The sequence below is a fragment of the Pelodiscus sinensis genome, chromosome 21 (genome assembly GCF_049634645.1).
Source record: "Pelodiscus sinensis isolate JC-2024 chromosome 21, ASM4963464v1, whole genome shotgun sequence".
Classification (NCBI taxonomy): domain Eukaryota; kingdom Metazoa; phylum Chordata; order Testudines; family Trionychidae; genus Pelodiscus; species Pelodiscus sinensis.
The window spans coordinates 5,633,602-5,647,107 of NC_134731.1; the positions used below are offsets into that span (position 1 = coordinate 5,633,602).

Consider the following 13,506-nt stretch of genomic DNA (forward strand, 5'->3'; position numbering starts at 1 on the left):
AGAAGATTGAGTTTTGCTGGGCTCTCTGGTCAGAGCCTTTCACTAGCTCACTCGCTTTTTAAAAAAAGTTTGTGTAGCACAGTCTTGGGGAGACCTTTGCCCTTTCTGCTCATGCTCCTTGTCAGCGGCGGGTTATCTCTGTAATGTATTAACTTGCCTGTGTTGGTACAGCAGCAAAAGGCAGTTCAGACAGGTCCCTTTTAAGGTGCTGAATCTCAAAGGATTTTTGCGGCTGGATGGTTTTGTGCGGATTCTTGCACTCCCACCAACTTGATTTTGCTTTTCCATTCTCCCGCTGGTTCAGCTTGCTCATGTTTCCTTCTCAGCCAGTTAACAAACCAGTGCAGCACTCCAGTCCGGGTTAAACAGCAGCCCCTCAATCTGGAAACAAGGGATCGTGACACAGGCTCAGGTCCTGAAAATTATTCATGTGCTTAAAGCTCAGTGCATGAGTACTCTTGTTGACTTCAGTGGAGATACATGGTTTTTTAAATTAAATATCCGGATATAGGTGTGGTTGTGGCCTGGGGAAGTATGTAGCATAGTACATTGGCATAAAGCTGCCCATCTCTGTCTTTAATTGGGGTGGAATCCTTTGGGTTCAGAATTGGAGGTCAGGTTCTTTGGCATGGCACATTCCTTGCAGTTACCTGAAGGGTCCTTCAAAAGGCTCATGGGTTGAGTATTATGCCAAACTGTTGATTTCTTGTATTTGTCCATCACCATGTTATCTGGACCTCATGATAACATGGCGAAAGAAACTGCCCACGAATTGCAGCAACAGGTCCTGTTTTTTCTGTCTCTTCTGAAATGTAAGGTCCTGCTGCTCAGATGATCAAATCTTCCACTCATTTAATTTCTAGAAACTTTCACTCTGTGGCTTCTGTGTATTTGAATGTTGTCATGCAACATGACCACTCAGAGTTGATCATGAGAGTGAGCAATACTCACTAACCTTTCCCGAGGAAAGAGTTGAGCACTTGCTTGAAAGCTGCATCTCCAGTGCTGGCTGACAGTTTTAATCACAGCTTTAATACCAGCTTCATGCTTTCAGGAGTGAGAGAGGCAAAGCGGGGGGAGTGAGTCTTAAAATAATTTAAATAAAGGGCCACGACTGTAAGCTGCACCTTGAGAGAGATTCTAGAAAACAAAGGTAGGAGTGACAAATGAAAATGTAATTTGTGAAAGTGAAATAGAGCTTGGTATTTCCTCAGCTGAGCTTCAGAAACAAAAGGAAGCAGAACTCCGACACCAGGAGCTGTCATTACAGGCCGGAGGATGCAATGATTTTGCAACCCTTTTGAACATCTTTGAGCAGTGCAAATCCAGGTACATAGTTGTTTGTTCAGTACACAAAAGATAGCAACTGGGACTTCTGTTGTCCTTTTCTTCCCTAAAGCCCATCTATATGTATATGTGCTCATGCCAAACTGTGGGCTTTTGCAGACTGTATGTCCAGTGCAAAGAATCTGCTCTCTGAATTTACAAAAGATCTGAATATGTTGCCTTTTTTTATGTCCATAATAAAAAAACAGCAGCAACTTGCTGCCTTCCACTTATGAAAGCCCTTATTATAACACCAGTTTCTCTATTCCCAGCAAGTCCCCTGCAGTGTGGTGCCAGAAACACTGGATCCACTTCAGGGCTTTAAAATCTGCTTTTAGTGTGGACACACAACTTCAGGAAATAACCAGTAAGCTTAAACAGGTGAACAAACTTCCTCTTAAATGTACCTTAATGGCATTTGTCTTTGTGCCAAGGTTCGCTGTGTACTGCAATATGGAGTCTTCACTGGAGGGTTACCCTCTTGGTCCGAATCAAAACTAATCTGCTTAGTTTTTTTTTTTTAATAACTACATGCTGCATTGTAGCCAGTCCCCTAGTATGTGGTGTAGTGGTAGCAACGGACAAAAGGAAGGTCATACAAAATGGTTGACTGTGAAGTGTAAAAGACTATGAGATTTTTAAGCTCCTGGGGGGGGGGGGGGGGGAAGTCTGACCAATTTTCCTTTTAACACAGACACTAATCCATTTTGTGCTGCTCTTTATGCAGCTGTCAGACTTCCCAAGAGAGCGTTTTGATGGTTCCAGAAATGAAATACTCCGAAGATGTCTGTGCACGGGGTACTTCGCCAATGTAGCCAGAAGGTAAAGAGCGGAATTTGGGGTATTGCATGGAAACTATTTGCTGCATTTGTTAATATGTAATTCTAAATTAAAACAGATAGTCACAGCAGACCTGTACCACAGTTTATTAAAGGGTCAGCTTCACTTGTTACAGCAGACAAGGAAGTGTCTGAGGGCAGAACTGGGAGTCAGGAGTCGTAATTTCCAGGACTTGCTCTGCCATTGACTCTGTTAAGTGATTTGTCCAAAATCACTAACTTCTTGGTGTTTCAGGCTCCATATCTGTGAAATGTGATATGGAGGATAACCGTTAATTACCCACCTTGCAGGGATATGAGGAGGCCTAGCTAAGATTCATAAATGTCAGAATGATCATCTGTTAGCAAAATGGAAATCTAAAACCACATTTGTCAGCCAAGTGTGGAAAGAGTGGGGCTGAGGGCAGTCAGCTCTTAGTTGCACTCCAGAGTGCGGCATGTCCACCTCTTCTCTAGCTGTCAGAGCCGCATGGAGCAGCGCTCTGGAGGCATTTCAAAGGGGCCAGGAGCTCCTGCTGCTGCTTCAGTGTTGGCAATAGCAGCTGGGAGCGCTGGGCCCTTTTCTATCGCCTGGCCCCACGGCAATTGCTCCCTTTCCTCTCCCTGTCCCCCTCAGCAGGCGTGTCTTCTGCTATGCTGCCTTCAGGCTGAGTTGCTGTCTAATCAAAGCTGAGCATGTGCCCATGTATATAAATAGATTCCCTGTGTTTTTAGATCTGCAGGCAGGACTTTCTGCACGATGGACGGACATGGTAGCATAGTCCATATTCATCCTTCATCAGCAGTAAGTTACTTTTGCTCATAGGTGTGTATGTGGAGGGGGTGTTTTTTTTGTTTTTTTTTCCAGGTAAATGGAAAAATAAAGCCAGTTATGCAGATTGTTTCCTTGATGTTTGATTTGTTTATTCCTGCTGTAAGACAGAAATTAACCTCTTGCCAGGTGAAATACTGCGCATAGCCTCAGTAATGTAAGGCACTAGCCTGTACCGCATCTTTCATTAGGGAGCTGCCAAATCAGAATCTGTACAAATTTTTGCTTTATGAAGGCAACACGATCTAGAGAACTGGAAAAGATAGTAGCTGTGTGTTCTGGTTCTCACCGATATTTCTGTGTAACTTTGGGCAAGTCACTAATGTCGATACCTCAGTTTTTCCGATCTGCAACAAGGGGATAATATTAACCTCCTTCAGAGAAATGTTAAAGGGATGAATCAATTTATATGACAGAAGTACTTGGAGATCCTTAACTCAAAGATGCTCTAGAAATGAAAAACATTATTGATAAAATAGTGATAGAAATGTAGCCGTGTTAGTCTGGTGTAGCTGAAACAAAATACAGGACTATGTAGCACTTTAAAGACTAACAAGATGGTTTATTAGATTATGAGCTTTCTGGCCCATGAAAGCTCATCATCTAATAAACCAACTTGTTAGTCTTTAAAGTGCTACATAGTCATGTAGTTCATTATTGATAAAAGTAACTGAAGGCAACTCTAGGTTCTGAACTAGTCTGTGGTTAAATATTGGACATTTCAGCATTCAGAAGAGGAAGTTATAGGAACGGAACACCTGAAGGATTAAATCTCGCTTTTCAAAAAGGAATTGGGAGAAGAGGACAAAAGGGTTTAGCTGTTAACCATTTGGTGACAAGAATCTGAATTAATATATCTTTTTTTTTTTTTTCTGTTGTTAATCTATAAAGCACATGTATTGGGGGAAAAAAATCAAAAGCGGTAATTAGGGATGTGAAAGTATAAACATGCACATGGCTAAGTTTCATGGTCATGCTCAGTCCCCCCCTTTCCTGCTGCCTTTGCTACAGAGGGAGCACTCTGAGGGGAGGAAGAAGCAGGCGGCTCCATGGGTTGCCTCCCTCCCCCACGTATCAACATGTAACTTCTGAAATTTTCATTGGTTACACATTTTAACATCCCAAGTAGTAATCTGAAAGGACATGCATAACTTTACCTTTAGCTTCATGACCAGGAACCTCAACCTGAATGGATCATCTTCCATGATGTCCTGGTCACATCTAAAATTTATGTGAGGACAGTGTGTCCTATTCGCTATGAGTGGGTCAAAGACTTGTTGCCTAAGCTACATGAAATTGATGTGTACGAACTGAGCAGCGTGGCACGGGAAGAGGTGACTGAGGAGGAAATAACCAAATGGCAAAACAAGGAAGATCTTAAACGACAATCTGGTGAGTAAACTGGACTTAATTTCTGGTTCAGGTTTAAGGAAAGCTAACTCCTGCCTGCTTTAGCCATGATAGGGGGTGTGAATAAGAGAGCGATGGCATGTAATTTATACTGAATATTTCAACATCTAGGCTAGTGACTTCATACTGGCCATGCCCCTTAACCTGGCCACATCCCTTTTGACTTCTGCCAGTAACATTAGCTGTGCACTCTCTTGTAACTGGAAGCAATGTAATTTAAACATGGACACTTTAAATTGGAGAAGGTATTTTCCCTCTCCTGTAGAGAGTATAATTATTTGCTAACCTGATATTGTTGGAAAGAAATTCCAAGAGTTGCTACCTGTTTCTTTCCCATCTATAATGTGTGGGGGAGAGATCATCACAAATGCATTGTCACCAAAATAACATCTAGCAATATTTAATATCTATAATTTAAACAATTATAATTTTAAAATAATGGCCTGTTTAATTAAACTGGTGCAAATTACCTGATTCAGCAGCTTGACATTCTCTGAATTCTTTTGTCAGTGGGTTCAGTAGAGAAATCACTTACTCAAAGGGCCCTTTCACCCTTGAACTCCTCCTTCAAAACACTGATGTGAGACACACTGGCAGGGCACTGTGAGGGAACTGTGAACTGCTGTTTCCATTGCTGTACCTGACCAAGATAAATAGGGAACTTCAGGTTCCAAGCTAGCACGTTTTCCCCTCAATACTTTCCTTGATTGAGTCATAATTAAAAATGGAACTATGAATCAAAATAGTTTAATATTACGACAAATTCATGTTTCTCCAATACTGAGGCAGGTGAAACCATCCACTGCCATGATCTGAGAGAGCTCAGTGGGAGCAGGAGAGAGTTTGAATTTCTCTAGGACTAGAGAAGTCCTAGAAGAGGGATTCTTCTATCTCTACTACCACTTTTTTTCCTTTCAAGAAAATCCAGAAAGGCATTGTTTTCCTAAGCCCTTGTGTATTTTTGGAAGAAGTAGCATAGAAAAGTAACAAATTAATAGAACTGGAGTTCCAAAGGCTCAGTTATTGTAAAAGAGATATGGTCCAGATATATACTGGGGGTGATCACAAGTGCAAAAATTGACAAGAGGGTTGAAGGTATGATTTTTCTATTACTTAAAGTGTAGTTGGATATAGTGTATATTTGTTTGAGACTCTTTTCAGTAGAAAGGATGTCCTAGTTACTTTGCAAACTGTTTCTTCCGGGGATTGTTGGCTCATTTCATTGGTATGGCAGAGAGCAGCATTTGCAAAATGTGAACTTCTGTTGGTTTTAGTCAATCCACTAACCCTGTTATTCTGCAGTCGGGGGTGGAAGTGGCATTTATGACCCAGCTGGAATCTTTTGTTTTTCTGCAGCAAGACTAACAGATGACTCTGCCAAGAAGATGGAGAAAAGGAATGATGATAAATCAATCCAGGATGCCAGATTGCGTTACCTCCAGAGAAAACAGCAAAGAGCACAGTGTATAACTGCTATGCCGAAGGAGATGGACTGACACAGTAACTGGTATTCCAGCAATAGCACTCAATGCAGCTGCTTGTTGTGAAGCTTGCAGCATATCTCATCCGCACCACATGGTGAGAACTGAAGGAAGCTGCCAGTTCACTTGGAGTTTATCCATTTAGGGGCACAAACCTGATGCTTCTCGCTGTTTTCGTGACGGACAGTGGGGGAAAGCTTCAATGAGCTGAACTTTCATGGCCGTGTGTCATAGGCAGTAACTTGTTCACCACCAATGTGCCTGTTCTGTGTCCTACAGCTGGAACCGGAGTTAGCTATAAAAATGGGCATTAGGGCTGTGAATGGTTAACCAGTAAGCATCACCCTTACTGCATGATTCTTATTGGTTATGGTTAACCGCAACCTGGCCAGACTGCAGCAGAATCCCCAACCCAACGTGAATGGGGGGTGCTCCAGCCTACCCAGAGCAGCCCCCACCCACAACAGGAATGGGGCTGGGCCCACCACCCAGCCAGAACAGTCCCCGCCCATGGCAGGGGGGCTAGGCTGGCCACGCCACAGGCCCCCATAATGTTTAGCCAGTTAACTTATTAAACAGATTTTTCAATCTCTAATGAGCATTATGTCAATGCAGTTTTTGCAACATTTTCTTGAAAAGTTTTTGAAATGGAGTATAACTGTGCAGTGTTACACTTTTTTTTAAAAAAGTGTATATTTTATTTCTTTCTGTAAATTGTTACTTGTGGTGTGATTGTTTTACTGACTGATGTATATTTACCATTGCGTAGCACCGCAAGTGCTCTTGTAACGATGGAATAATAAAAATCGACTTTAGAAATGCTTATGTCATTTACCTATGCTCTGCCTGAGGCAGGATTACCTGCTCTGTATTGAGCTGTACCCCACACAGTGATTGCTTTGGCACTAAAATGTCTTATTGAGATGTGGGGTTGTTCAATAAATAGCTGTTTGCGTACTTGCCATCAAGGCATGGCCTCTTTGTCATAAGTACTGTTCTCATCCAGCTGGCAAAGAAACAGCAATCTGTCCATTTCTCCTCTGCCACAATCCACCTCCAGGCCGCCGCCACCTCATTGCTGTCTGATTTCATGTCTGAATGGTTTTTAATGATGGGTTCTGAGAGGAATTTACAGGGTGCAAACAATGCTGTTGACTTTCTTGAATCAAGAATAACTGGGGAAAGCTTCTCCTCTCCTAGATACTTGCTGCTTTCTAATCTTTGTCATCAGTTTGTGATGAGGTTTCGTGTAGGGCAGTGATGGGGCATCCTACTGCCCATTGGGGTTCTGCATGAGGCCCACGAGGCATTTTGTTTACCATTGCCCACGAGCAGGGAGTTGCCGTATTCTGCTAGTTTCCTTCCAAGTGGTTTTTGTCCTTCCGGTATTACTAAAGGGACGCGTGTACTGATTGCACACAATGTTGATTGTGAGAGCCGTGCACTCCCTCTGCATCCAGTCCAAGCGCTGCTATGGTTCCATTGGCACCCTCCCCCCCACCCCCAAGAACTTTTGGTGCACAAGCACAGCTAGAAAAGCTATACCCTATTCCAAGAGACAGTCTAGGTTAGGACAGCCTTGTGGCCCACTGAGATGATGGAGGGCCACCCATGCGGCCTACTCGCTAGGCTCAGTTGCCCATCGCTGGTGTAGGGCATTAGGAAGGAGCGTAATGTTTCCTGTTGATGTTAAAATGTGTTTGAGAAGACAGTTACATGTAACGGAGACAGACTGCAGTTGTCTGAGTGGAATCAAACCTGACAACTTAGTACATGAGCCGCTGGAGCTTAGTACATGAGCCGCTATACCTCCACGTGAGCTAAAATCCAGCTCGCTATTCGCTAAGGCTGTAGAGCAGACTCATTATTCTCTCTGGGTCTGGGTGCCTCTAGATGGGACAGTCCACCGTACCCAGAAGATGGGTGGGTTACATGCACCCACGTCCTCTTTCTTCAGAGCACAGTGGGACTGGATTAAAAATAAAAACCTGCATTTGTAAATACGTGCAAATGGGTTAGATAGCGAGGTGCATGCATAAGTCATGTGCACCTGGCTGTCGCATTCATGCACCAGTTCACAATCTGACCAAACCTCCCTGTCTAGGTCAGGACTCAGTGAGTTGTCATTAGCAGCTGTCTCGTTATGGACAATGGGAAAGAACCGTGGTGGACACGTTTGCACAAAACAGATGGCTTCCTCCTCTGATGTTAATCCTGTTATGTATCTCTAAGGCAAAGTTGTTTAGGTAAGTGCCAACAGGATGGGACCACCTCTTCCTCTGTGTTACAGGAGCTGAACTATCTAGTTCAATAACGTATGAAACCACTGTTGCGCGTAATCCACTCCAAAAATGGTCATGTAAGCTTCCTGCTTCTGAGCTTGTGCTTTTTGTGGCTTTCCTTTGTAGGTAGTGAGCAGCTGGACTCTTTTCTGCCTGCCCTCTTTGCTAATTGGCTGCATTATTTCTATTATCGTAGTGTCTGGAAATGTAGTTGGCTAAGTGGTGTACAGCCCCAAAGCGCTGGTGTGAAACCCAACCTCTTCCTTCAGAGTCTCCATTCTACTCCAATAGACATCAACAGCAAAACTCCTCTTAGCTGCGCTGAGCACTACTGAGCACCTCATCGCCTGCTCCCTTTAATGGGGTTTGCAGCTGCTTAGGTCTGGTCACATGTATTTCTGCTAGTGTCACTACAGTATCTCTTGGTTACAAGAGAGTGATGCTGTTGAAACACTGTGGCATGCAAGGCCTTTGAACAAGGAGGTTTCCCTGGCACTGTGTTCCAAAGGGGTAGACTTGATGCTGGTTTTGTGGAAGTGTAATGCTTCCATGTGAGTGGTGTAATAGTTTTAATTCTTTAGACTAACATTAGAAAGTGAGGTAGCAATGGGCATCCTAGGCCAGTGAGTGGGCCGGGGGCTGCATCTCAGTGGGCTGCAAGATTTGTAATCAAGATGATCTCCCCTGGGACCGGGTAGTTTTGTTGACTGCGCTTGCACACGTAGCATTTCCGGGGTGCACTGACTGAACTGTAGCAGCACTTCGGATGCAGAGGGAATGCACGGTTTTAGAGTCAATGCTGTGTGCATCTTGCTTCACGTGCCCTTGCTTTGTCACTGGAGCAATACGGTATGAAAAAAATGACACGGACAGAAACCAGCAGAATCTGGCAACCCTGTGCATGAGCAACGGTAAATGGAATGTCTTGGGTTGCCCTGAGGACCCTGATGGGCCGCATATGGTCCTCAGGACGCCACTGAGGTAAGGTCTTAAAGCCTGCAGTGTACGAATTTGGAAGAGACTGCCGGCAAATGCCGGCCTGCACAAAAACGCAGCATGCCCAGTGGACACTGTCCGGCAATTTGTGATCAGCATTACAGTTCTGTATTTCTGGTGTGCACTTTGCACACCGAGAGAGGCGTGATCCCTTCATCAAGGAGCTTACAAGCTATCGAGTCTGCAGTTTACTCCCTGTGCTGCTCTGCAGTGGACACTGTTAACTCGCTGGGTTGTAAGAGGCTTAGCTAAGGCTACATTACAGATATGAATAGCAATAACAGAAGCAAGAGCTAATGCCTGCAGATGCTGTATAAGTCACAGTCATGTAGCCCTTAACAATGTGAAATTCAGTGCAGCCCACCACTTTGCTAATCCCCTTTGTGTGTACCAAATGCAGAGGTGGCTGCAAAATGAATGCCTTTCTAGTTCCTACCAGGCTGAGTCAATCCGAATATTCTTGGGTGAGAGCCGTGTAAGTAGTAGTGGCTACAGCTCTTGCTTTGTTGTGTTTTGCAATGTATTTAGATAGAAGAGCTTTTTGTTCGTACACGGTCTTTAGTTCAGTCTGTTCTTTAGCAGCCAGCCCTCACTCATTTTACTTTCTTACTTGCTTTTGCCACCCAGTACCCTGTTATTTGAATGTCAATGTACTTGCAATGTTCTTTCAGATGATGGCTACACCACATACAGCCAGGTCTACACTGGGGAAGAGATCTGATTTAAGATGTTTTCAGTTGAACTTCTGTGGCAGCTCCACTATAGGAGAAGCTCTCCTGTTAACTTCCCTTACTCCCCACGACCCCATGGAGTATCGAGGCCGATGAGGGCACATCAGTACAGTATTCGATTTAGTGGATCCTTACCATGTCTTCTAACCCATAGCTTATGCAGAGATTTCCTTTGACTTCATTAGTAGCCAGGAAGCCTCCTATTTTCTAAACTTGAAATGTGGCCAGAGATCCTAGATTTTGCACTCACAAAGTCCTGAACACACATGAACCAACTGATTTCTTGTTAGGACAAAAGTGTTTGTTTAAAAAATAAAATTACTGAGGAGCTATATTATCCTTCTAACTAAACACATCAACCGTAATAATGAGCCTTATCTCTTGTTTGTTAAACCTATTTAATCTCCGGTCATCGGAAGACGTGGGTTGTGCCCACGAAAGCTCATGATACCATCTTCATGTTTTGTTAGTCTATAAAGTGCTACCCGACCAGTTGTTGTTTTTTAAGTTTATCCTTTTTAATCTAGTAAATTGCACTGCCATTCTGGCAAACAGGCTTGAAATTTAAAGACAAACTATACAATAAAGTATCACTGAAACATAAGCCAACTGCATAAGAAAAATATGAATTAAATCTGCCAGGGTGTCCTTAACTTACCTCTTTTAACCAATGCATTACAGCACATATGGTCCTTTATCAGAGGATTGTACATACCATATGTACTGCTGTAGCTAAACAAAGTAAATTAGCATTAAAGCTGTTGAGTAGAGAGACTAATAGCTTTAACGCAACACACAAAGCAATAATGTGTTATTAAAAATCTCTGTAATGAGCCTGGGAAATGTAGGGGACTCCTGAAACCCTGGAATAGGCTTCATGTGTTTGTCTTTGTACAATTTTGAAAACACATTTCATCATGTATATTTCTGTGATAAAGATATGGGCAATTTGCTGTACGGCCAAAGATAGTACTTTGACTTTTATCCTGTTCATTACGGGGAACTACTCATCCACATGCTACACATTAAAACTAAATTTCCACTACATGCATCTGACAAAGTGGGTCTTTGCCCACGAAAGCTTATGCTCCAACACTTCTGCGAGTCTATAAGTTGCCACAGGACTCCTCACTGCTTTTGCAGATTCTGACTACCAAGGCTACCCCTCTGATATTAAAACTTGGTATTCCATGAAGTGCAGCAGTTGTGTTTCCTAAGCCGAAGTGGAAAGCAGAATGCAGTCTGACTCAAGCAAGCAAATCTGAATGAAACACATGATGATGATCTTGTTGGAGAAATCTCTCTGAGGGAGGGAAAATATGGATTGGGCTCTGACTTCCTCAGCAGCTGGTGGATGGGGATGCAATTTATTGACTACGCTTCTGAAATACATTAGAAATGACTGGCTTGTGTCCTCATGCAATGACACTGGAGAAACAATAAGGAAAATGGGTTAGGAAAGGGGTATGCCTTACAGAGGTTGAAATCAGCTTATGGAAGGAAATCTTCAGATTCCTGGCAGGCATGCTAATGTCATTAACAGGTCTTGAGAAACTAAAATAGCAGCCACATCCTGTTTAAAGTAAAAAAGGAAAAATGCCAGAGAGGAAGAATCCTTCTCTTTAGAAAGAGTGCCCCTCATGGGACTTTTGTCTATATTTCAAATAAGAACTTTATTTATCCAAAGACATAGCAGGAGGTGAGCCAAGCAAAACTCCCACAGAAGCAGGTGCTGGCCTGTCTAATTGTTACCATATCATAGCTGCTTGGAGAAAATAAAATCTGGCCCTTTATTTTGTGCTAATTACAATGTTGGTGACAGGTCCCACAATGGGGTTTAGGCCTGCATGTGATCTGCATGACACACCCCGGCTATCCCTGAACTAAACATTGTTTTTTTCCTGTGAAAGTGGAGGGTTTTTTTCCTCTTCACAATTCATGCTTTTCCCTCTCCATGCTGTTTCACAGGTTCATAGAAAAGGCCTAGGACATAATCCAGGCCGTCACTTGCAAGAAGAGCGGGCTGATACCCTGATAGTGCATGAAACTATTTTTTTTCCAATGTTTACGTTTTCCTCAGGAGCTGAGAGAAAAGTGCCTTCTGAAGGGCTGCGCCTGGCCTTTTTCTTCAAAGACCGACCTTTGCTTTCCTTCTGTCCTGAATGCGGACACTGCTCACCCAGTGGAGTGACGGATGCCAGTGTGCTTAATCCGTGTACTGGCCTTCACCCAGTCTCTGGCATGGAGACTTTGACCAGCTATGTCAGCCTGAGACCTTTATGCATTTCACTAAAGTCCGGGTTGTGCATTCTGTCTGTGTTACATGGTAGTGCCCCTCCTCAGCCTGCAGGGCTGGTCCAAGTTCAGAGTGGGGGCAGGAGGCTTGTTCCAGTTGGAAGCAGAAACTGACAGTCTGGTATTTTCTTTGATGTCATTCTGTTCATGTGGAAGGAATACAAACTCCCGCTTCTCGGAGGGCAGGAGGAACCAAGACGGAGAAGAGCTGTTTCTTAGCTCACAGCCCTAAGGCTCTTTACCAAACAGCTTCAAATCTACTCTCTGTGTCGTTTATTCAGGCTACATCTATGCTGCATAGTTATTTCAGAATTAGCTACACAAAAAAACAACAAATGGTCTGGTAGCACTTTATACATGTAACAAAACATGTAGATGGTGGTATGAGCTTTTGTGGGCACAGCCCACTTCTTCAGATGACTGGAGTTTTGAATTTAGGATGTGCAGACACAAAATACAAATAAATAGGGGAGGGGGGAGAAAGGGAGACAGGGAGCAGAGGGTAGAGAGAATCAGTAAGTATCTGAAGATTGGGTAGTTAAAATGAAGCAGATAAGAATCAAAGTCAGTTGTTAGTATCTTTCCTGATATAGGAATCTACACAAAGAGCTGTTTGCACCTTCATTGACTGTTAGATAAATAGTGTCCCAACCATTCTTCATCACGATTGAATCCATAATATTCCGGAATAGTTATTCAGAAATAGCTTATTTCGAAATAGCACGTCTACACTGCAGGGAAGCCTCAAAATTAGTCGGAGGCCGGCTTCCCTAATGTAGACGTGCTATCTTGATTGAGAGCCCCAGGTGGAATAACTTAGAATGGCCCTGGTGAGGGGCTATTTCAAAACAGCAGAAGTGGAGCATCTACACACCCCTTATTTCAAAATAGCTATTTCGGAAGAGGCGTTATTCTTTGTAGAATGAGGTTTACAGAAGTCGGAATAAGCTGCCCGTTATTTCAAAATAACGGAATTGCTGTGTAGATACTTGCATAGTTATTCTGGAATAATGGCCATTATTCTGAAATAACTTTGCTGGGTAGACACACCCTCAGGGACACGTGCTCAGAGGCTAGTGTGTGGCTTTCTTGCATTTTGTCTTTGCCCCTGGTTATCTGTTTCTAGGAGTTTTATTTCCCATGTCTCTGTATACCTACACCCATACTCGGGAAAAGCTTGCCACCGATTTCTAACCAACACCCTTTTGTCCGTGAGAGGGGGTAAGGTTTCTCACTCAGATTGACAACTTTATTGTGTGTTTGCACCCAATTTCAAAGACATAACTCAACCCCTATGTCATGCAGCTCTGTACCTATTTCTGTTTTATGTCCCCC

The 13,506-nt window shown here is 43.3% G+C and overlaps 1 protein-coding gene across 6 annotated transcripts in view; it reads left to right on the forward strand.

Annotated features, from left to right (window-relative positions):
• DHX40 (DEAH-box helicase 40) overlaps positions 1-13,506 on the forward strand; it is a 32,516-nt gene that overhangs the window by 14,633 nt on the left and 4,377 nt on the right. For 4 of the 6 annotated variants that reach the window (XM_075904687.1, XM_075904690.1, XM_075904688.1 and 1 more), the window contains 6 exons: positions 1,215-1,329; positions 1,599-1,707; positions 2,054-2,148; positions 2,880-2,949; positions 4,140-4,368; positions 5,743-6,685. In XM_075904687.1, coding sequence (XP_075760802.1) covers positions 1,215-1,329; positions 1,599-1,707; positions 2,054-2,148; positions 2,880-2,949; positions 4,140-4,368; positions 5,743-5,882 — 758 coding nt within the window. In that variant the 3' untranslated portion in view covers positions 5,883-6,685. Of the gene's footprint in view, positions 1-1,214; positions 1,330-1,598; positions 1,708-2,053; positions 2,149-2,879; positions 2,950-4,139; positions 4,369-5,742; positions 6,686-13,506 lie in introns of those variants that run through there. The other 2 variants (XR_012897047.1, XM_006138655.4) reach the window with 2 other exon arrangements.